This window comes from Oncorhynchus mykiss, chromosome 6 (assembly GCF_013265735.2).
Source record: "Oncorhynchus mykiss isolate Arlee chromosome 6, USDA_OmykA_1.1, whole genome shotgun sequence".
Classification (NCBI taxonomy): domain Eukaryota; kingdom Metazoa; phylum Chordata; class Actinopteri; order Salmoniformes; family Salmonidae; genus Oncorhynchus; species Oncorhynchus mykiss.
Window position 1 is genome coordinate 23,643,979 of NC_048570.1, and position 25,411 is coordinate 23,669,389.

Sequence of the window (25,411 nt, forward strand, 5' to 3'; positions counted from 1 at the left end):
AGGGACTATAGCAAAGACAGGGTGCACCAGGAACCACTGGTAGGTTTGAACAAACAAAACAAACTCACACAGACAGACAGACAGAAAACACAGGTATAAGTACCCATGGGATAATGAGGAAGATGGGTGACACCTGGAGGAGGGTGGAGACAAGCACAAGGACAGGTGAAACAGATCAGGGCGTGACATACATGTCGACTGCATGAACTTTACAACAACCATGTGATAAAAGGTCCTGAAGTTTTGACTGCAGTCTATTTAAATTTTCTTCAGTTGCTCGTCTCTAGCGGCAACTTGCAGCCATCGCCTGCATTGTGGGAGGCACTATTTGTGTTTTTGTTTGACCCATGCGAATAGGACCAAAAACATGACTGAAACAGGAAGTAACTTTGCTGCAATTCACTAGTATACAGTGGATATATTTGAGGCTCTCTCTCCCCAATTGACAGTATAATGTAGGCTACGCACATATTTAGTGTGTGATATGGGGTTGGAGACATGTTAATTTTGACATTACAAGTAAAAGCCTTTTTAAACAATGGCAACACTGCCATGTTGCACTGAGCTTTGCAGTTGGAAAACTACATCAGTGTCTCACTTTTGGCTGTATACAGATGTACCTCCTCTGACTTCACTCTTCGACTTTCAACAGCAGTCGCATGCTTCAGCCTTACTACTCAAACAAGCCCCATGGTGTTGGAGGTTGGGAGATTATGGACAAGTCATGGACCATGATGTTTGTGTGCCTCTGCCCATTGTAAATGGCTCAGAAGAGTAACTTAATAACAATTCACCTAAGAATCACTACTTTGATTACTTTTCCGTTATGCTTACATTTCCAATATGGATGCATAACAGTTAATCTAAATGACTAAATTGCTTTTTTTTTAAACTTTTCATGTAAACCTTTTGGAGCTTAAATCCATCCATTACTACCCCCTCCCTTCCTCCTCTCATACTGTTTCTAACCCTTTTCATCAAAACAATGTTTGGAAAGACAGTTACAACGCAAAGAATGAATGGAATGTTTTAAAATAATTTATTAGGAATTTTAAAAAGTTTTTTTTTCCGAAGAAAAAAAGAAAACAGGAAGAAAAATAACTGAAAGAGGGTTACAGTGTTGACAAGAACATTACCTTTCAGAGTAAACACAGCATCCAAAGGCTGCAACACCGTGGCAACCAGCAGGCTTAGAAAAATATCAAAATCTACAACTTGGTGATAGAAATTGACAGTGCCTCTTTTTCTTAAACTAACCATAACATTAAAACACTTTATTTTGACCTCCCAGTGCAACAATGTAACATTTCTGAACAAAAGGATTGAGTTCTCTTAAAAAAGTATATTGCTTCTTTTGAGTTTCATGGCTACAGTCTGTGTCGCCCAGCAGATATGTAGTGTCTCTGTCGGTGTGGAGGAGGGGTTGAGAAATACATACAATCTCATCATGGAGGAGCCTCAGGACCACCTCTGAGATAGTGTTCATTTAGAAATGAAAAAATCCCTTCCACACACCGAAAGAGACAAGGAAGTTCAGTAACAAACCAAAATAGCAGTAATACGTTCACATTTACCACCAATGTATCCATTCCCTGACAATACATTTCACACATGATGCCAATAAGTGTGACCACATATAGCCATACAATGCACACACACACACAAACGCGCACTCACACACATCAACACAATCTGCAGAAGAATTGAGTCGTAAAATCGTACCATTGTGAAACTGTTTTACGACTGTTTCTGCATCCTTGTCCTTCATTTTCCTTTACAACCATTACATATAAAAAAAAATGATCATTCTAAAACAACAATAAAATAAAACAGTACCAAGTAATGAGGATAGAAACAGCTAGTTTTTCTCATATTAAAGGAGTATCCCAACACCCGCGTCTCCCACGTTAATGTAACATCTCAAGCTTTCTCTCTCCCAGTGCTGATAAAAGGGATTCCTGGGTGAATTCACAGTATAGGAGAAAACCCTTTCACTCTGACAGGGTCAGGCTCACAACCAAGACAAGTAAATATTATGAATCAAACAAATACATCAGTAATAAACCCTCCAATAAAACTATATAACTTCATGTTAGTGTCATGAATGTTGTCCAGTGGAAAGAGAATGATAAAACTGACTTGACAAAAACACAGTTTGTGTCTGACAATACCTGTGATGATGACTGACCTCCCGTCTCTATTATACTATGATATGGAACAGTCTGGATTTCCAGTCTGGGTTTCCAATGAAACTATAAAACCATCTGCTGAAAACAAATACCATCGTACCATTTCCCCTGCCCTCCCAACACTCTTCATTTTTTTTGCAGAGTCCAAAATACAGTTATATTTACAATATTTTACAAAAACAGACATCACACGGTTCAATCTGACTGGAAATAGACTCAAGACTATCAATTTTGTTACTTTGATCATTATTAGTATAACAAATGCTTGTTCAAAACCTACCAAGATATACATTTTCAACATTGTAATACGTTTTTTTAAATTTAATTAATTAATCAGACATTTTCTGTTAAAATTCAGTATGAACTAAAAGACAAATATACACTTATTCAATAGAAATTATTGTTCCAGTCCTTCACATATTTCGTACCTGGAGATCACTCTTTTTCCCTCTCCGCCTCTCAATAAAACACCTTCTGACAAAAAAAATCCCGAAAACTAAACAAAGAATCAAGACATGTGAGATTACATTACAATTTTCACAAAACATTTAAGTGAAATAAAACAAAAGAAAAAAGTAGCTAGAATTATCTGTATGTCTTTCTAATACAAGCAGAAACATTTAAAGGTTGTTGTTCCTTTCTGCTAACTACAGTAACATGTTAGACAGGAGGTGATGTTAAGACAGAACACAGGAAGTCTGAAGAAGAGAGATCCTCAGCGGGAGGAGGGGCGGGGACATCAGGGGTCAAGGGTCAGGGTCCAAACTGCAGGGTCACACAGCCAGAGAGGAGTAACCATAGAGAGTCGGATCAGCTCAAAGCAGTTTCAACTCCTTCCATCTCTCAGATCACAGACCTGCGGAGAAATGGAGACAATGTTTATTTTATTTTCATGTTTCTATTAGACAACATATCTATACATTTGTTACAATAAATGTACAGAAAGTTAGTGATTCATTTGAATGGAACATGACACTTCTGAGTATGTGATGCTATGGGTGGGTGTAGTAGCAGACTCACTCTCTCAGTGATAGCCGTTAGTGAAAGCCGTAGCAATCAGAGGGCCCTATAGGGAGCAGTGAGACACACAGGAGTGATTAGAGGGCGCGCCCAGTCATTACAACACAACACCAATATCACTCAACAATACAATAATACAACCCTCACTAAATCTGCCAGACAAGTCTGTCAAAATAGACAGTATAGATAGAATCTCATTACACGAGAGCAACATTACTTGTTCATTTGACCTTTAAAAAAAAAAAAAAAATCACACAATGACAGACAGTTGCTCATACAGTCATAACTATGGGGTTTTGTATTGTGTATTTATAAAGTGTATTCTTGACATAGCTCATTCTAATATTTCTACTACTGTACATTGCATTTTAGTTACACTGTTTATACACCGGATAAGTATTTACAGTGCAGTCAGAAAGTATTCAGACCCCTTGACCTTTTCCACATTTTGTTACGTTACAGCCTTATTCTAAAAATTATGAAATTGTTTTTTTTCATCTGTCTATTTCAAACAATAATTTTTTGATTTGACTTGATATTGCACTCAATCTATAAACACATGCCAAGATCAACATCTTAGAAGCACTGCTATGAGGCATAGATATTCTTCCTATGACAAACTGAACAGATAGTTTGCATTACCAAAAATGAATAGGGTCTAAAATACCTACGTGATAAGGGCTGTGTCTTACCCCCAGACTATGGCCAAACCCAGTGCTTGGGGAGGGGCTTGCAGCGCTGAGGTAGCTGCTGACAGCAGACTCCTGATTGGCTGCTGCATACAAGTCTGCCATTGGCCCAGGGCTGCTGGTTCCCAGGAACCCTCCTGAACGAGAGGGGGTGGAGCCTAATATATCAAATACAGATGCAAATAAGTGGACAGTCACAGAAGAAATACTGTACAACAACCAGACAATTTCTCCATTCAGTCATACCCTGGCAGAGATACAGATGACAGAGGTTTTCAGTCTTTCAACCCCTCATACCAGTGGAGGCTCCTCAGAGGAGGAAGGGGGAGGACCATCCTCCTCAGTGAATTTCAGAAAAATTGTGAAACATTAAAAAAAAATATTCCTTTTTTGATTAAACTGTACTAAATATATTCACATCACCAAATAATGAATTAAAGCACATTGTTTTACAATGTAGGTCTACAGTAGAATCAACAGCCCTCTGTAGGGTAGCACCATGGTGTAGCCGGAAGACAGCTAGCTTCCGTCCTCCTCTTGGTACATTGACTTCAATACAAAATCTCATGGTTCTCACCCACTTCCATAGACTTACACAGTAATTTCCGGAGGACGTCCTCCAACCTATCAGAGCTCTTGCAGCATGAACTGACGTGTAATCCACCCAATCAAATGATCAGAGAATGAATCTAGAACATTTTAGTGGCCCCCTTCGTGACAGCGAAGAGGGGGACAAAAAGTTTTAAAGTTAATTTCCTTCAATTCTGCACATTTTGCCATGGGACGTAGAGAAAATGTTGCCATTTTAAAGCAAGTTTGCTGCAATTCTACACATTTTGCCAGGGGGTGGAGGCAAATGTGTACCGTTTTTAATATGATAACTGATGATCAAAGGGCCCCATGCCGGTCAGTAATCAACCACGCTTACTAAAAGTTTAGATAGCTGGCCTCTAGACTAACTTACCAATCAAAAACATTTTAGTTGACATGATCTCATTGAGTGAAAAAATTGCACCTTGTGTATTCTATTATTCTAACTCTCAACAGTAAGTTCTAATTTTTAATTGGTCCGCATGCCACCAGTTGCCCATCCCTGAGCTTGATGTGCGAGACGGTATTGAACGTGTCACTGTCTGTCACCTTGATTACTCAAATTTGTCTCTTGACCTGTGCACCTACATTGTAAATGTTTATTCGTAGGCTATGTTGTAGCAACCTCGTGATGGGTATAGGGAGAATCTGCGTATCATGTAGTGGCCTAAACCTATCACTGTTACATTGAACTGGGTGAATGGAATATGAATGACAGTCATCCAATATGCTGTAATAGAAGAAAAATCATCGTCCCTCATCTTAAACAGCACCGACATACCTCTAGCTACTGCTGCTGCCGCTGCTGCCATTGGTCCGTATGCCGACAGAGGAATGGCTGACAGGGAAGAGGAGGTACAACAGGTTACACATCCAGCTCAGGCTGCAAAAACATGCATGACCTCTCTAGACAAGTCAGTCAGAAAATGAGTTTTACCATTATCATCGACATCATGTCAAAACTCTAACATATGGAGCTACATAGCGATGCAGGTACACTACCGTTCAAAAGTTTGGGGTCCCTTAGAAATGTCCTTGTTTTGAAAGAAAAGCTCATTTTTGTCCATTAAAATAACATCAAATTGATCAGAAATACAGTGTAGACATTGTTAATGTTGTAAATGACTATTGTAGCTGGAAACGGCAGATTTTTTATGGAATATCTACACAGGTGTACAGAGGCCCATTATCAGCAATCATCACTCCTGTGTTCCAATGGCAAGTTGTGTTAGCTAATCCAAGTTTATCATTTTAAAAGGCTAATTGATCATTAGAAAACCCTTTTGCAATTATGTTAGCACAGCTGAAAACTGTTGTTCTGATTAAAGAAGCAATAAAACTGGCCTTCTTTAGACTAGTTGAGTATCTGGAGCATCAAATCAAATCAAAATCTAATTTTATTAGACACATGCGCCGAATACAACAGGTGTAAACCTTACAGTGAAATGCTTACTTACGAGTCCCTAACCGACAGTGCAGTTTCAAAAATTACAGATAAGAACAAGAGATAAAAGTAACAAGTAATTAAAAAGCAGCAGTAAAAATAACAATATATACAGGGGGTGCCAGTACAGAGTCAATGTGCGGGGGCACCTTATTAGTTGAGGTACTATGTACATGTAGGTAGAGTTAATTAAAGTAACTATGCATAAATGACAACAGAGAGTGGCATTGGTGTGGAGAGGGGAGGGGCAATGCAAATAGTCTGGGTGGCCATTTGACTAGATGTTCAAGAGTCTTATGGCTTGGGGGTAGAAGCTGTTAAGAAGCCTCTTGGACCTAGACTTGGCGCTCCGGTACCACTTGCAGTGTGGTAGCAGAGAGAACAGTCTATGACTAGGGTGGCTGGAGTCTTTGACAATTGTTAGGGCTTTCCTCTGACACAGTCTGGTATAGAGGTCCTGGATGGCAGGAATCTCGCACTAGCCTCTGTAGTGCCTTGCAGTCGGAGGCCAGCAGTTGCCATACCGGGCAGTGATGCCTCCGATGGCGCATCTGTAGTACTTTTTGAGGATCTGAGGACCCATGCCAAATCTGCATCAGCATTTGTGGGTTTCGATTACAGGCTCAAAATGGCCAGAAACAAAGAACTTTCTTCTGAAACTCGTCAGTTTATTCTTGTTCTGAGAAATTAAGGCAATTCCATGAGAGAAATTGCCAAGAAACTGAAGATCTCGTACAGCGCTGTCATGTTGGCATGAATGATCCGGGAGACAGGCGCAGGAATGCGTAATAGCTTTTTTTATTCAGCCAAAATTACGGCGTGCCGATTAAGGGCACGGGGACGAAGACCAAACAAACACGTACACAAAAACACAGGGTTGAAACCCAATGATTGTCCCATGATTTTCCCGTTATGTCAAGCAAAGAGGCACTGAGTTTGAAGGTAGGCCTTGAAATAAATCCACAGGTCCACCTCCAATTGACTCAAATTATGTCAATTAGCCTATCAGAAGCTTCTAAAGCCATGACATCATTTTCTGGAATTTTCCAAGCTGTTTAAAAGCACAGTCAACTTAGTGTATGTAAACTTCTGACCCACTGGAATTGTGATACAGTGAATTCTAAGTTAAATAATCTGTCTGTAAACAATTGTTGTAAAAATGACTTGTGTCATGCACAAAGTAGATGTCCTAACCGACTTGCCAAAACTATCAACAAGAAATTTGTGGAGTGGTTGAAAAACGAGTTTTAATGACTCCAACCTAAGTGTATGTAAACTTCTGACTTCAACTGTATATACAAATACTAATCAGTGGGAATAGGGGACAGGTGTGCGTGATGAAAGTTCTGGAGGGATCCGTGACAGTACTCATTAAATAGTACCCGCAAAACACCAGTCTCAACGTCAATATGGAAGAGGCGACTCCTGGATGCTGGCCTTCTAGGCAGAGTTGTAAAGAAAAAAACATATCTCAGACTGGCCAATAAAAATAAAAGATTAAGATGGGCAAAAGAACACAGACACTGGACAGAGGAACTCTGCCTAGAAGGGCAGCATCGCCTCTTCACTGTTGACGTTGAGACTGGTATTTTGCGGGTACTATTTAATGAAGCTGCCAGTTAAGGACTTGTGAGGCATCTGTTTGTTTCTGGCCATTTTGAGCCTGTAATCGAACCCACAAATGCTGATACTCCAGATACTCAACTAGTCTGAAGAAGGCCAGTTTTAATGATTCTTTAATCAGAACAACAGTTTTCAGCTGTGCTGACATAATTGCAAAAGGGTTTTGATCAATTAGCCTTTTAAAATGATAAACTTGGATTAGGGGCGGCAGGGTAGCCTAGTGGTTAGAGCGTTGGACTAGTAACCGGAAGGTTGCAAGTTCAAACCTGGGGGCTGACAAGGTCTGTCGTGCTGCCCCTGAACAGGCAGTTAACCCACTGTTCCTAGGCCGTCATTGAAAATAAGAATTTGTTCTTAACTGACTTGCCTAGTTAAATAAATAAAAATTAGCTAACACAACTTGCCATTGGAACAGATGGTTGCTGATAACGTACCTATGTAGATATTCCATTAAAAAATCTGCCGTTTCCAGCTACAACAGTCATTAATTAAATACCTACACTGTATTTCTGATGAATTTGATGTTATTTTATTGACAAAAAAATGTGCTTTTCTTCCAAAAACAAGGACATTTCTAAGTGACCCCAAACTTTTGAACGGTAGTGTATATTAACAAAAACACTGATGAGTGCAAGCCCACGACTCTGTAATGTGTAATTACTGGTGTCACTGTGTAATAACTAGTTTGTAGCACAGTAAAGGGGTGTGTAGCAGACTGACAGCAAGCTGCTTGTAAAGGCCAGAGGAGGGACTGACCTGTGAGCTCAGGGGGGTGGGATGATGTCAGAAGGGGGGTCCTCTCTAAATGGAATTCTAGAACAAAAACATCAGAGTGCTGTTGAAACACACCACCAGTGAGGCAAGGGACACACTTATCCGTACACACACACACAGACACACAGACACACAGACACACAGACACACACAAACACACACACACACACACGCACACATACACACACACACACACACAGACACACACACACAGACACACAGACACACAGACACACAGACACACACACACAGACACACAGACACACAGACACAGACACACAGACACACAGACACACAGACACACACACACACACACACACACACACACACACACACACACACACACACACACACACACACACACACACACACACACACACCTGCAGGGAACACACAACTAGGGTGACAAAAGGGGAACACAACACTGAGCTGGAGAGATGGAGTAAGAGGAAGAAATGAAAGAAGAGAGGGAATGGGAAGTGGCAGATTGACGTAGCCGAATAATTCATTCGCCTAACTGGTCATACAAGCCTAATACATGGATTAAGAATATACTGGCCCTCACAAACACACCCACTCTCTCTCTGTCTCTTACTAACACATACAATCACACACAAAGCATGCAAAGCATATGTAATTCCACTCCCTGATATTTACAAGCAGCCAATGACACACACAGAGTGCTTTATGAGCTTCCATGGAGGCATGTGTGTGTATTGGTTAAAGAGTTTGTCTGTATTTTGTGGGAGCTATATACAGTATGACGAGTCTAAACACACACCAACTGCAAATGAATAAACCATTACACAACCATCGTCAAATGATTGGACTCCTCTACTGATCAGTGATGGTCCAGGGAACGGGCAAAATGGCCATGATTGACTCAAGGGAGTATGAATGGGTGGAGGAGTAGCTTCTTACCAGGGAATTGATAGGTATATCCAGGGGTGATGCCAGTGTAACTTCGACTAGCATATGTAGCTGCCTGGAACCCTGGGTAACCTATGGTGAAAGGACAGTCATGGGTCTGTGTTTGAGTGAAACAGTGCTGCCCCCTGCCTGTGAAAGAGGATACTGTCAATGTAACAACAGGTTCATAGAAACAATGCAGTCAATGACATTCTCTAGTCTAGATCAGCCAATAGGATATTTAGTGTAGGTATGCTCAGCCCACAGTTGATCTAACTTAACAACTGTACCCTTGACTATAATTCCCCTTGTCCTGCCAATGTCATTGTGAATATTGCAGTTCTCAGACTGAACAGTAGATGATGGTGGTGTCATATAACCCCAAATGACAAAATGACATGCTGATTTCCTTACCCTGTAAGCAGTCTAAGGATAAGGTATAACAGCAATCCATGCATTGGTGAAAATTGCTAATATCGGTACCATAACTTCAATGGGATTTTTGCCACAAATGCTAAAACATTAGCATTTGGAAACAGTGCCAGGGAAACTAAGCCAAAGCATGGATTGCTGTCATACCTTGTCCATTGACTGCTTACAGGGTAAGGAAACCAATGTGTCATTTGGGATTTCATAAATAGCAGTATTACACACATACAAGAACTACTTTACCCTAAGACCATAGATTGCATAAATTCCAGGGTACAACGTTAGACTAATTTGGTAGTACATGTTTTAATAGACTTTTCAGTTGGCAGGCTCAAGTATGGAATGATCTTATTATGGGGAGATGATCCTATAAAGAGTATGACATCTGTCCCCTAGCGGTTGTACTTTCTGTGGTAAATGATCTCCACATGATGTAAAAGATGATATTACGAGAAGATTCTTTACAGTGTTTCAAAATCATTTGACGATATGGAGTAACAAGATATAAGGGGCCACATCATTATCGTTGGCATTACTGTCGTCCGCATCGTCACTATGAGCTTACCCAGCATGCCGATACCCAGCATGAAAGCGTCCATGCCATAGGGCATCACCCGAGAGCGCCCCCTGGCCGAGCCCATGGGTGACATCACTTCCTTGGGCTGAGCCTTCTTACACTCCACCTGTCAGAAACACAAGAGGGGGAAAAAACAGTCAACAACTGTACCTCTCACAATTACATTGTGTATTGAATTACGAAGGATTGATTTACGCCCTTCTTAGCTCACCATTTTGTTATTTATCTCATGGAAGTGGATCTCACACACTTTATCTACCACGTCCTCATTCTCAAACGTGACAAAGCCAAATCCTGGAGTAGACAAAATACAAATCATGTATGTGAGGAGGTTCAACTCGTGAAGCATTGTGCACGACACAATGGATTAAAGCTCTTGTTTCCATTACTGAACATCTCAGACCCAAGTTTGGGTAAATCCCTTCTACTGTCTCTAGGGGGTTAGAGTGTGGGGCTAATGCACTGCTGCTAACCCCCTCCTGTATTAGGTCCTGTAATAACTGCTTAGAATGTTGGCACCCTCCCCCCTCTGGGGTGCTGTTCCTGGCTCATCCCCTCCTCCTTCCCATCCCTCCTGGCTAGGCCAGCGAGCCTCCCCTCCTCCCTCAGCCCAGTAAAGCTGGTGGGCTGTCATAATCGATCAGGCCCAGGGTGGGGAGGAGGAGCTTAAGGAGGCTTTAACCTGATCCCGATTAACGGACTAATTAGCCTAGCCTCGTTCCTCTCCTCATGCTCAGTTCTTCCTGTTCAGCCTATGGGGGGGGGGGGTTGTGTTTTTTTTCCTACTAGCATTGACTTTGCTGATAGTTGCTTTCTGGAGAAAAGTTTAACTTACTCCGATTGTGATACGTGGTTGTCTAACGTAGCTAGCTACCTTAAGATGAATGCAATAACTATAAAAGTGTCTGCTAAATGACCAAAAAATTGTTGTTGAGGATACAGAGATTTAGTCTCACCTCTGTGTCTGTTGGTGGTCTTGTCAAACATGAGCATGGCATCGTCAACCTAGACGAAACAAACACAGAGTTGTACACACATCACCTCAAACAACGCACGCTCGCACCATATTGTCTGACCTCATCCCTTCTCAAGTTCTGCAGGGAGGCTCAGCAACAGATGGATAGAAAGGGCAGAATGAGGAGGAGGGGGGTTACAAAGGAGGAGAGGGAAAGATAATAAGAAAAAAAACCTGAAAAAATCTTGAGGGGACATTTGTGGTGCATGGGCACAAGATGGTCGCTAGGAAAGGCTTCATTCATGCCAGAATCAGATACCCTTCACTGTTAGATTTCCTGCCTCTGAACTGCATTGTCGCAATCTCTTTGAAAAAGAAGACATAATCCATCCTTGTTCCCCCTACTTTCGAAAGTTTGCCCTTCCCATGGCAATTGTGCAAGAAGTTCTCCTAAAGAGCTTTATCGGGCAACAAGCACTATTTGTGAAGAGAGAGAGAGAATGTGTGAGAGAGAGAGACAGAGAGAATGGTAAGGGGGTACAATAAGTAAAGTAAAAATGTGGGCAAGTATAGAATTGATGACAAGAAGAGGGACTGGGGAGAGAATACGGGTATAGACCATAGTGAGGTAGAGATGAGTGTGTGTGAGAGAGTGAGAGGAAGAGAGAGTGAGAGAGAAGATACAGTGTCGTGAGATAAAGGTGGAGACTGAAAGTATGGGACAAAATAGGGAGGGAGGAGAACAGAGAGAGACAAAGAATGGGAGCAAGAGAACAAAGAGGTGTGGAGGCTTTGTCTGTTGGCAGAGCCAGCCATAACTCCGCCTCTCCTTGTGCCCTTTCTCTCTCCCTCTCTGTCCCCCCTTCAAAGTGAAGAGACCCAGGTATAACCTTTAACTGAACATAGACTAACACCTTTCAATACAAAATCAAATTTAAAAAAGCATGAAATATCACACACCTATTATAATTCAAATAAACTCCTAAATGAATCTGAGTTTTCCACATAAAATGTGTTTCGGTTTGTAATAAAGCCATTGACAGGTGTACATGGTTCCACTTAACTTTTTGCCAGAACCATTGACAGGCCTATACGGTTCCACCCAGAACTGGTACATTGTGTTAGTGTCAGTGAGTGTGTGTGTGTGTTCGTGATTGGGGATATCATTGGGCAGCTTGCACGCAGAAAGGTCAAGGGTGAGGGAGGAGTGCCTCCAGCCAGTGTGAAAGAAGACCTGTTGGTCTTAGCCCTCTCAAATCACTGACTCCTTCCACTCTGACATTTCCCTATCACCCCTCCTGTCTCCCTAACCAGGACTGCCTCTTTCTAGGCCAAGCCCCATGACACAGCAATGAAACACCACAGACAACGTCACTCCACGGTTTACACCACCAAACTGTACTGAATTAGAAGCTGAATTATATGCTGAAATCTAAAACTCGCAAAAAGGCAGAACTGACACTTAAGATATGTTATTCACATGTGCTATAGAGTCATCAACAGAGATGAACCACAAGCACCCAGTGCAATTAAAAGTTAAAACAGTAATAATGTCCTCATTTAACAAAATCAATAACTGTCCTTGAAATCTAGATATTTCAAACACGGGACCTTTTAATGGCGCACTGGACAATATTTCCCTCTTCCACCGTTCATCCTCCCTGTCATTCTCTCCCCAACTCTCTCTCCACCCCCTTGTCCAGAGCAGGACAGAATACAAAAGGTCCAGTGAGGCAGTATAATCAGGAACTTCCATGGATGGCTGGAGCCTACATTTCTCAATCCATCCATCTCTCTCATTCCATTCAAGCTGTTTTATGATTGGGAGTGAAGCATTTCATGTGTCACATACAGTATTGTATATGATAGATACAGGAAGTACCATTTCAACTATCAAGACTTCGAATGTAATATTACATAATCAAACTCTGCCCTGACTGACTAGACTAGACTGACTAGTGGCTGACTAAACTACATAAATGAGCTTTGCCTCAGCCTATTACTGGGGTTGAAAGCTAATCTAGTTAGCATCCAGGCTCATTGGTTTATCTGATTTCCTATTGAATTGCACCGTACCGTACCTTGCCTGTTTAAAATAGGTACAGTGTCAACAAAAAGTAAGAATATTTTGAAGATTCAACATAGGAGTAAAAGTGCTCCTCCTTGTAAATACTAAACTCCTGTACAAACAAACAAAATATTTGCCTAGCTTTGTTCAAATACCTAATAGTCCCACTAAATCCCTGCACCCCATCTCCTTGGCCTAGTTCCCCTCCCTCTCTCTCTCTCTCTCTCTCTCTCTCTCTCTCTCTCTCTCTCTCTCTCTCTCTCTCTCTCTCTCTCTCTATCACTCACCCTTAATTTATTCTCTCCAGTCTACATTTCAAGACCCTTGGAATCTATGGTGGGAAGAGTAAAAACAGTACACTACGGATATTCAAATAATTATCTATGAACTGATGACAGACTGGAAGTGAAAAGTAGGTTGGTTTGGGTCTGTTTTGACCGTTGGTCAACGAGTGTTATTGTTACACAACTCCTGGGTTGACACACCCCCCACCCTCAACACAAAACCCCTTGCCCGCTGAATTACTTGGGGACAATGGGCAAGCCGGGTCACCACGGTAATGGGCCAGGAGGGGGTTGGGGTAGAAGCAGCTGTTACATCAGATTAATTCAGATTCTGATAATCCCTCCCCACCATTGCCACACACACTCACTCCAAAACTTTTTTCTCCCTATTTTCCCTAACTTAGCCTAGTGCTCCATACCTCCCTAAGCCTGTCCACTCTGGTTCTACTCTCTCTATCCCTCTTCTCCTCCACCCCTCCCACAAGTAACTCTCCTTCCTTCCAAAGCAACTCTTCTATTCCACTTAATTTGTACACTTTCCTCAGCAATCAGTTTCATCTAAACAACAAAGATGTGAGACGTGTTGAGGAAAACACTGCCATGGAGAAGGATACAACATCACACTCATCTCCACTCCCTCCTCCCCTCAACAACAGTCTAAGAAACAGATCCACCAGCCCTCCAGTGTCCGGTCTGGAGCTCTGTTGGTCGGCTACTGTGTAGCAACCTAGCCGTGCCAAAAGCCGGACAGGAAAGCCATTGTAAATTACGATCGGCATAAATCCCTGAGGTGAATTATTTAAAAGTTGGCTACAAATCAATATATTTAATGAAATAGTGATCCAGTCCGACTACTACATTTGTCGTCACACAGGACCACTTGCTGACACAGACCAATCACGGGTCGGCAGGCTACGAGAAGGCTGCCGGTTCACTCTCTCAGGCAGGATGAAAATGACTACATCGACCATGATCCTTTGCTAGCTACGGCCACTTTCACAATGACATGTAAAGATTTTTTGGTGCCATTCAGCAATAAGGCGCCCTTCAAATTCAAATACTTCCGGCTTCATGCGCCATCAGGAGTTTTCCATAGGAATACGTGAATGACGTCAGCACTATTACTATCTACTGGTTTTAATGGCTATGAGATTCAGAGACGTTTACTAGGACAGGGGTTCCCAAACTTTTTCACTCAGGCCCCCCTTCCAGCATTGGGAACATCCCACACCACCCCTGCACGTGCACCCGCCACATCTATTTCTATAGGCACTATTCATAACAGAAACTGTTGTCGGCAGAGAGAACATTTTGCAGGTTTAAAGCTTTTTTCCTGCAATTCTACACATTTTTGTCATGGGTGCAGAGATATTGTGCAGTTTTAAAGTACATTTTCTTGCAATTCTATACATTTTGCCATGTCTAATGTGTATTCATGTGATATTTAAGTGACTCAAACATTACAACTAAATCTTTAGGCTAAAAAAACCTAGCTAAAAAACATGAGCTGACATGGGCTAGTTGATCTGGACTTTTCTGACAAGTTATAAATAGCTCTTTAAGGTATAGATGAGGAAAACTGATGATGCACTAACCAATTTTGAAATTGCACCTTGTGCATTCTACTATTACAACTTTCAAGAGTAAGTTGAAAGATGGACCCCCGCACCACCCCTGTCGACCCTAGGGGTGTGTGCCCCACAGTTTGGGAACCACTGTACTAGGGCTGGGAATTGCCAGGGACATCACGCTATAAAATTGTCACAGTACTCAGGTGCAGATACAATATGTATCGCAATTCTACAGGGCATTTGGAAACTATTCAGACCACTTCACTTTTTCCATATTGTGTTATGTTACAGCCTTATTCTAAACATGGAATAAATATTTATTTACTCATTAATCTATACACAATACCCCATAATGACAACGACAAAACAGATTTTATGAATTTGTATTAAAAATAAAAAAACAGAAATACCTTATTTACATAAATATTCAGACCCTTTGCTATGAGACTCGAATTTGAGCTCAGGTGCATCCTGTTTCCATTGATCATCCTTGAGATGTTTCTACAAATTGATTGGAGTCCACCTGTGGTAAATTCAATTCATTGGACATGATTTGGAAAGGCACACACCTGTCTATATAAGGTCCTACAGTTGACAGTGCAAGTCAGAGCAAAAACCAAGCCATGAGGTCGAAGGAATTGTCCGTAGAGCTCCGAGACAGGATTGTGTCAAGGCACAGATCTGGGGAAGGGTACCCAAACATTTCTGCAGCATTGAAGGTCCCCAAGAACACAGTGGCCTCCATCATTCTTAAATGGAAGAAGTTTTGAACCATCAAGACTCTTCCTAGAGTTGGCCGCCTGCCCAAACTGAGCAATCTGGGGACAAGGGCCTTGGTCAGGGAGGTGACGAAGAACCTGATGGTCACTCTGACAGAACTCCAGAGTTCCTCGGTGGCAATGGGAGAACCTTCCAGAAGGACAACCATCTCTGCAGCACTCTACCAATCAGGACTTTATGGTAGAGTGCCCAGAAGGAAGCCAATCCTCAGTAATAGGCTCATGAAAGCCCGCTTGGAGTTTGCCAAAAGGCACCTAAAGGACTCTGACCATGAGAAACAAGATTCTCTGATCTGATGAAACCAAGATTGAACTCTTTGGACTGAATACCAACTTGAACCTGATCGGACATCTCTGGAAAGACCTGAAAATAGCTGTGCAGCGACGCTCCGAATCCAACCTGACAGAGCTTGAGAGGATCTGCAGAGAAGAATGGGAGAAACTCCCCTAATACCGGTGTGCCAAGCTTGTAGCATCATACCCAAGAAGACTCAAATCTGTAATCGTTGCTAAACGTGCTTCAACAAAGTACTGAGTAAAGGGTCTGAATACTTATGTAAATGTAATATTTCATATTTTTGGTTTTATTTAAAAAAAAAAGTTTTTTGCTTTGTCATTTTGGGGTATTGTGTGTAGATTGATGAGGAGGTAAAAAAAAAAAAAAAATTAATCAATTTTAGAATAAAACTGTAACGTAACAAAATGTGGAAAAAATCAAGGGATCTGAATACTTTCTGAATGCACTGTATATGTATCACAGCTTATAACGCTAAAAAATAATTACATGTTGGCACACCATTTAAAAAGAAGCTTGAGGCCAAGCTATAGGAGGAGAAATACCGAAGTGTTGGTGCCGGTACAACCGACTAGCGCTAGCTAACTACCTAGCTAGCTAAATAAAACATTTTAAAAAGTCACATTCAATAGCAATACTAGCTCACATGCTGCTTACCTTTCCGAACTGGTCGAAATACGCCTTAACATCCTCGATGGTCGTGTTCACGGACAGACCTCCAACAAAAATCTTCTTGGTCCGAGTCACTAGCTGCAAGGAGAAATGGGTCAGTTTATTAATGGATGGAGAATGAATTCATGAATGAGTAACTGTGATAAAACCAAAGGTTAAGATCAACCATTAATGGTGGCTGTCGTTGGGTAGCCTGGTATTGTCCATCATATATTTGTGTTATCATCTCTCATGTGTTTCGTCTAAATTCTAAAATAATTCAGGTGTCATTGGAAAAACCACCAGCAGGCATGTTTCCAATCTCCCCTAAAGCTCCTAAAAGATCGCTTTGCATGACAAATAAAGGAATCAGATGAAATAGCTCTGCCCATGTATAACCACAAAATGGTCATAGACTTTATGTTGATCTTTCTGCCATCCCGACCAACAGTACAGTACATTATTAACATACTATTGCACTGCTTATGTAGAAAATGACTTCTGCTACCACAATCAGCATTAATGCCGGTGAACTTGCCGTATACACTTTAGGCTCTTGAGAATATACCATGTACATTATTGTGCTGTATAAGGTGTTAACAAAAGCCACTTGATCACATAAGAGTGTACGGAGCACAGTGATGTCACAGGAGCAGTCATGTTCATCTCATTACAAGGCATTAGCCCAGATAGAATGTGAAGAGCTAAACACAGCAAGCACAGGCTAACCTGCTCCCTCCCAGCAATGTCATTCACACTGGACTGATTAAGCCCTGACAAATAATGACTAGACTGGCTCACTCACCTTGGGCTGGGCTCTACGCGGGAACGCAACTTTCGGATCAATCTAGAGGAGGGAGTTAAGAGGAGAAAGGCCTGTTTACACACACAGCTCAATACAGATCAACTAGCCCATGCAATCAGGTGGATCTGTGTGAACCAAGTCCATGGTTATGGTCTCTTTGATGCTGCTCCTTGCCTCATCCTGTAAGGGTTCCTTAGCATGGGTGTTTGGGTTATAAAGCTACACCAGTACATAGGTCATTATGAGACCTAGAGGAATAAGACAAGTAGAGGATAGATAGAGGGGTAATTGTTTCCACAAGGTGGGGCATAGAAGGTGAAACAAATGTTGAGTATAAAATGTGCTTTCTCTTTGAAGAAATGTTCTCTTTTCAGCATTGTTGGAAAAGGACCCACGAGTAACCATTTCCCTGTTAGTCTACACCTGTTGTTTACGAAGCATGTGACAAATAAAATGTTTTGAATTGAAAGAATCTGCGGGTAGATTTGGAACTAAGTAATTCTCATTTTAACTTCATTCTCGTCAATAACCAAATTGGCCTACACCGTGCACTGGCCAGAGCTGGTCTCAGATGTACTGAACACTGATCCAACCTCAGAAGTGCTGGTCTATTGGTGTGCTTGTGCAGGTAGAATGTGTGGGAATGTTGGAGTGACAGAGGCACAGAGGTGCCTCTCCTCTCTGGCCCGCCTGCCTTCCAAAGCCCTCTCCTCCTCTCGTCACCAACATGTGACATGTGATCTCCTGGAATCTCACACAGGCACTACAATCACAAACACATCTCACCTCCGCAAAAAAAGGACAGAGAAAGAGACAGACACAGTGAGCTAAAGAAAGGGAGAAACAGCACAGAACAAGAGGAAGACAAGGAGGGAGAATGGACGGATGCAAACAGAGGAGAGAGCCATCAACCTCACACACTGACAGCACATCAGCCTCATTTTGTTTGTGTTTGTTTGTTTTTGCCTCCCTCTCCCACTAAGACAATATGATGATCTTGTGCGCTATTTAAAAATCAACCGTGTTTTCATCCCACAGTTCTTCCACTGGGTTGACCTCTGCTCTAAAAGCATCAGTATACGTGAGAGCTAAGCTATCACTTACAGTGCAGAGACTGACATATTGGTCATTTTATGATGATGATGATGATAATAATAATACTAAATAAATATAATAACAATGCAACTACATAAACTGTCAGGTCAATTGTAGATTCACCAGGATATGTGTAACACAAAAGCCAAACCCATTTGAATTCATACATTTACAATATAGTAATTTACTCAGATTGGATAAAGAGTAACTACACCATGCCAAAAAGATGCAACTATAGAGACTATAGTACAGCAATTGGAGACCTCTAGCTATAGTATTAGTCTATACTGATCTAACAGAACTAAAGAATGACTAGACTACTCCACGCTGTACTGTTGTTATGCTACGAGACAGTAAGACAGTACAGTGCTAAGAGCACTATATTAGTCCGTAACCATGACGGGGACGAGCAGAACTACAGTAAACAGCTAGAGCCTCTATGGTAAACCACGTGTGTTTACCAGAGTAAAGTACAGTGTTTAGTCTACATGTGTAGTGTTCTATAGAGCAGTGTGAGAAGGCTAGGCTAGACTGGACGAAGTATCGGATGCAGAGTCTACTGTTTAGTTCTATGGTCTCTAGACTACTCTGATAGTCACCTCCGGTCACCAACCCTCCTGATGTCCAACACTCCTGTGCACATTCAAAAACAAACAAACAGACAAAATCAACATAGAGCAACCAACACACATCCATGGGGGAAATATGGACATTAGACAGGTGAGGGAACTTTTTAATAAAAGTATTTTTTTTAAACAAAATTAATGTCCCGAATAAACAATTGATTTTTAGAAAAAATGAAATGCCCCCTTTCTTCTATATTTATGACAAAATAACAGGCATAATCATGCAAATTGAATAAAAAATCTAATGATCACATATTTATTAGATGGTAACAGTTCCAGGATGCTAAACGTGGCAGAGGTGTTGGTGTTGGAGAGACAGGCCAGGCCGTAACCCAGGCTCACCCCCAATGTCCACAGAGCTGAGTCTAAGAACAAGGCAAGGGGGTTTATCAAATCAGAACAATCCCTTTGATCAATTACTGTCCAACCATAGGCAACAGTTGGTGAGGTGCACGACCCATCCTTAGTTAGCAACACACACAAACTCAGGGGTCAAACACACTGTCAAGTAAAATATCTGTGACTCAGAAGTACAACCCAAGCATTTTTCCTTCAATCCTATTAGCTGCTTTGTAGATCCATACTAATCACAGATGGGGTGATCCCTCCTGCCACCTTCCCTCCCTTCCTCCTCCTCATCTTCTTCTTCCTTCTGGGTCAGCTTGTAAGTCTCTTCACATTAGGGTGAACTGAAACATCGTATTCTATAATCAATAGAATTATTGATTTTAGGATGTCTCAAACTGCTTTGATCTAACCTGGACGATTTTGAGGACAGGTGAATATGTTCCTTGTCTTAGGACTGAGCACCTGCCTTGTGGGTGCATAGCAGGTGTGGGACTGCACCAATGTCCATATTCAGGAATGAGTCCGACAGACACAGTTCTCCATGTTTAGACAGAATATGTTCTACAAGCTGCAGGGGTCTTGAACACTCTGTAACTTGAAGCACTTGAAGTTTAACTACTGTTTTTATCATCAATATACTGTATATCTGCCTATTGAAGTATCCTTGTGCTAAAGCTATGCTGGAGAAATGTAGGATGATATAATATCTTGTAAAACTAATTTTCCCACAAACACTATTCTAAACCTTTAACATCCAATGTCACTCAGATAGGGCCATCTCTATCAAAATCCCATAGCAGCCAACCAGTCTATCCCCCTCCGTCAACTTGTGTCAACTAGGACCCAATAACATTTAGTTGTAGACACCATGGGGAGCTAGTATAATGTTACAACAACATAATATAATAATTCTGCATAGATGGGTAGATGGGCTACTCAAGTCACTAGCAGACAGTGTGCTAGCAGCTACAAATAAAAGTCCATTAATTCCTCTCCAACTCTGAGAATAGTTGCCCTCTACTCTCCCGTCTGAGTAAACCTCTCTCCATTCTTGTCCTGGAGCAGTTCAGTCTGTCAGAGCATGGCACATTCTTTCTGTTGCCACTGGAGAACTCTCTAACAGGATAACCTGCCTGTGGCTGAGAGAGAGGAGAGGGGGCAGGGTATTCTCTCTAAACTAAAGCCTACTCTACTCACCATCCCACCCCTGCCGCTGGTCACTGAGCCTTCTCCTTGCCAGAAACACACACTCTAAAGATGCCACAGAGCACCATCCATGCAGAGCACAGTCCCACCCTGTTACCAACCACACTCAGCCAAGATCCCTCCAGCTGACATCACATTGATCTAACCTATTATTGCTCTAGGGTTTTGCTATGAGCTTAAACTGTTGGCTAGTTTGGTATTGAAGAAATTATCATTTTCAAATATGTTGGTTTTGTGTCCATTTTCTTTGGAGGGAAGTATCATGGAGACAAAAAAGCCATGGCGACTAACCATTAAAACCCTCATTCTAAGTTATCATCATGCCAAATCAGACTGCTGCAGTAACTTTTGATTTGGTCAGACTTTGGTATATTGTTTATCCACAAACCACTTTCCATACTTCTGTACAGAATGCTTGTGCAAAACTACTGTACCACTTTGAAACTGTCCCGTTCCCATCCCATGAAGTGCTCCACCCTAAGTATGACCCCTTTTAATCCTTCATTCCTTCCTGAGTGGTGTCCTCTTAAGTGTCTACAAATCTTCCTTGTGTGTATCTGTAGATATGTTGAGATGGTGTCCCGCTCCAAACACAAAATGGGAGAAAGAGCCTCAACACACTTCAATACACTGATCTACCCCCAGCCATCACTGATCTGCCCACAGCCGCCACCACTCCCACCCTGTAAAGGGGAACTCAGCCGTCCCTATGGCGACCAACGGGCAGCATTGTTCCCAGACCAGCCCACATTCATTACTGACAAAGACACACACACACACAACAGAGTTTTCAAACACAAGTTACACACATTCCCTCACGCACATGTACACATAGAAACAGGTCATGTCTGAAACAATGGGGCAATCTTTGATTTGGCTAATGAAGTTCTGAAATGTCTTTTAGTTTTCCCACAAGTGATCATAATGCCATTCCATATGGTAGTGGTTGTTCTGACACTTCCTATGGAATAGCACCTATATGATGTTAGGAAAATCACTATCTTGCCCCAACTACATCAACATCTGTAGCTTACTGGTTTCAGGGTGCAGAGGCACACATTAATTAATAGATTTGTTCACATAAGACATATTTGCAAAGTGAAACACAAAACAGCATGCGGAATGTTTGATGATGAGTTTGCTATGAAGCAGAGACTGTGCTATTGAGCACAACCCTGTCTGGGTCCCCCAGTTACCATGGAAATTGACACTGAGTAACACTTTCTTGACTGTTTCACTGTGGGAGGGTGAGGGGAGAGAGCACATTCTGTAGCCCAGTCTATTCCTGAGCTTTCCTCCATGGTTCAACGTGTACATTTTAGATCCCATTATACTTCACGTGTGAAGAACACTTGTAAATCACAATGGGAACAGCATTCCAAAGTATTTTACTAGTAGCCTCGTTTATTAGTCCAATTTAAATTAAAGTTAGTAATGGCAACTTCTTTAATAGTGCCAAATAAAGGCAATAATGTAGGCTTATCTATATTTACTTCATTTTTTATTTATATTCAACTTATTTCCTAGAGATGATGCAAGAACTTTAAAAAAGTAGAACAAGTAGTGTATGTCTGAAAGATTATTCAAAGTGACCAAACTGCTACAGCCATTTGCAATAATGTTTCAGTTAGTTCTTGAGAGTGGAAACATGTCTTGTAGTATTGGGTGAAATGGAAGTGATAAGACTTTAAGAGTATGCTCGTCTACATGAACACTGTTAGTGGTTTAATAACTCACTGTTTTTGAATCCAACTCATGCCTGGTTACTGCCGAAACTGAATCCACACCGGCCTGGTCAACAAAAGTGACAAATCCAAAACCCCTTCAAAGAAATATCAAAATATGCAATCATTAAACACAAAGAATCGACACAGATAATAATCTGAATATAAATGAACTAGACCTATATCATTACTAGCAGTTGAACTGTTGTGTTGTGACCGAGCGGGCTTTTCTGATAGGGCGCTGCACCGCGGACGCCTCCCTCACCTCGAGCGCTTAGTAACTGGATCCCGCATCACCATGCACTCTTTCACCTCGCCATACTTGCAAAAGTACTCTTTCAATCCCTCTGAAATAAAGAATAGTAAGAAATTGTGCGCCAACAAAAATGTATGTCCGTAGCATAAGCCTACAGCAGGTGGTGTGTGACATATAGCCTACTACGGCAGAATTGTAGCCACCATTGTTAAACTTTCTGATGGTCGCAGTCTGTGATTGTCTTCAGACATCAACAATGCTACTGTCCAGTGTCCAGAAATGAGAACGTAAAATAAGGGATGTTTAAAGTTGACAATGACAGCCTATACAGAACATGCTCCCTTAAAATTACATCAACCTACTTACCGCATAAAGAGTCAATTATGATCCAATGATAGAATCTGGACAAAAGTCATCCCCCAAGAGATGCTAGAAAAGCTCTCTTACTATGTTATAAGTGTTCAATTATTGTCTTGAACAGTCTTGAAGAATTATTGTTCAAGACTTATTGGAATTATTGTCTTGAATTATTGTCTTGAACCTGTTGCCAAGGTTTATCGATCAGAACTTTTGTAAACTCCTTTTCCAAAATGCCACACATTTTTTCACGGATTTATAGCCTAAGGCCAATTGTAGTTTTTTCTAATTACTTTAGGATTGGTTTATTTTCAACTTGGCATTCTTTATTGTATCCCCCTGTAGGCTTCTGATCTGTGTTGAATGAGCGCTTTGATTTCAGCATTGGACCACAGATTTGATTTATATAGACGGCAAGTGAGAGTAGTAGCCTACAAGTAGCACAACTCATTCATCACTTTTAGAAATCTTGAATCAAAACAATGATTTTTACAGATTCTTATTTCCAACTCTCACTTTGTATTTTAAACAGCTTCATGACCGAGAATTGTATAAGATAATAAACGGCGTAAAGTTTGATAAAGTTTTGAGGCGATAATAAGCTTACCTTGTGTCGTCTGCCAGCTGAGACCGCCTATGAACATTTTGCTAAAAAAAAAGAACACATGCAAGTGTAAATGTAACATGTAAGCTTTGATGTTAGGTAACGAGGACAGTTAAATTATTTAGAAATGTCGACCCGTTATATAAGTTATTATAAATTAGAACACCGTTATTAAAACCAAAATATATTTTCTCTGTCCACAAAAATACTATGAATGAGCGGTCTCTCAGAAGATGAGCACTGCTACCAACAACACAAAAAGTGCGAGCATGCTCTCCTTCATCTCAATACTCCAATAGGAAGTTTCTTTCAACTCATGGGCTTGTCTTGAAGGTGTATCCGATCTCAGGACTAGGTAGAGCCGACGGGGAAGGTAAGTTTACCATGGATCGTGAGGGGAGTCCGTGGATGACAGGCTGCTCTGGCTCCTTTCCATCTCCATTCCGTGCCCGTGTGTTCAGACTGTACCGTATGGAAAAGCAGGCAGAGTGGAGTGATGGGGCGGGGGTTTGGCCAAGGGTTTTAAGGGGGGAACGGGCTGTTGCAGAGAGAAGGGAGGAGTATATCGGGCTCAAGGAGAACTGGTAGACTCCTCCTCTCCCTGTGCCGGCTAGTTCCCCTCATCCGCGTCAGCGGTGCACGGCTCTATCCTATACATTATTTCGAAATTACGCACGCTTATTTTACGCACGCTTATAAATACAACAATTTCTTAAAATGTGTAAAAGATACAAATAGAGATATCAATAAAGGTATTCTAATTTGGATAAATGATAATATTGTATGAAATAATTGGAATTATAATTTTTGTTCAAATCAAATCAAAGTTTATTTGTCACGTGCGCCGAATTCAACAAGTGTAGTAGACCTTACAGTGAAATGCTTACTTGCAGGCTCTAACCAATAGTGCGAAAAAAGGTATGTGTGTGTGTGTGTGTGTGTGGGTGGGGGGGGGGGGGGGGGGGGGGGGGGGGGTGTAAGTGAAGAAATAAAACAACAGTAAAAATACATTTGAAAATAAGAGTATCAAGGCTGTATACAGACACGGTTAGTCAGGCTTATTGAGGTAGTATGTACATGTAGGTATGGTTAAAGTGACTATGCATATATGATGAACAGAGAGTAGCAGCAGCGTAAAAAGAGGGGTTGGCGGGTGGTGGGACACAATGCAGATAGTCCGGGTAACCATTTGATTACCTGTTCAGGAGTCTTATGGATTGGGGGTAAAAACTGTTGAGAAGCCTTTTAGTCCTAGACCTGGCACTCCGGTACCGCTTGCCATGCGGTAGTAGAGAGAACAGTCTATGACTGGGGTGGCTGGAGTCTTTGACAATTTTTAGGTCCTTCCTCTGACATCGCCTGGTGTAGAGGTCCTGAATGGCAGGCAGCTTAGCCCCAGTGATGTACTGGGCCGTACGCACTACTCTCTGAAGTGCCTTGCGGTCTGTTGTGGTCTGGGCACCAAATATCATACCTGTTTAAGGTGTTAAGCTTGGCCATATTAATATTTGAAAATAGAAGTAGACGTGTAACGTGTGCTAC

The 25,411-nt window shown here is 41.6% G+C and overlaps 1 protein-coding gene across 12 annotated transcripts; it reads right to left on the reverse strand.

Annotated features, from left to right (window-relative positions):
* Window positions 1-1,016: 1,016 nt before the first annotated feature.
* Window positions 1,017-24,390, reverse strand: LOC110525548 (RNA-binding protein Musashi homolog 1). Of its 12 annotated transcripts, none has more exons than XM_021605753.2 (15): window positions 24,253-24,390; window positions 23,873-23,913; window positions 22,918-22,999; window positions 22,666-22,750; window positions 17,654-17,695; window positions 16,855-16,947; window positions 11,202-11,250; window positions 10,457-10,539; window positions 10,234-10,351; window positions 9,252-9,332; window positions 8,313-8,369; window positions 5,271-5,327; window positions 3,902-4,035; window positions 3,210-3,255; window positions 1,017-3,045 (listed from the first exon to the last, which is right to left on the reverse strand). In XM_021605753.2, the coding sequence occupies exons 1-14, from the start codon at window positions 24,309-24,311 to the stop codon at window positions 3,214-3,216; spliced, it is 1,023 nt and encodes a 340-aa protein (XP_021461428.1). In that variant the 5' UTR covers window positions 24,312-24,390; the 3' UTR covers window positions 1,017-3,045; window positions 3,210-3,213. The 12 variants fall into 12 exon arrangements, with proteins under 12 accessions (XP_021461428.1, XP_021461426.1, XP_021461424.1 ...); XM_021605751.2 differs by having other exon boundaries at window positions 3,902-4,056; XM_021605749.2 differs by having other exon boundaries at window positions 3,881-4,056.
* Between the last annotated feature and the right edge of the window lie 1,021 nt (window positions 24,391-25,411).

What these genes read in the sequence shown, in the direction of transcription:
- LOC110525548 (XM_021605745.2), bottom strand. Translation starts at nt 24,311, where the DNA reads ATGGAGATGGAAAGGAGCCAGAGCAGCCTGTCATCCACGGACTCCCCT. An exon ending in GACTCCCCTCACGATCCATG is followed by an intron (nt 23,914 to 24,252) that starts GTAAACTTACCT and finishes CTTTTTTTTTAG; the next exon opens with CAAAATGTTCATAGGCGGTC. An exon ending in GACCACCAACAGACACAGAG is followed by an intron (nt 10,540 to 11,201) that starts GTGAGACTAAAT and finishes TGTCTACTCCAG; the next exon opens with GATTTGGCTTTGTCACGTTT.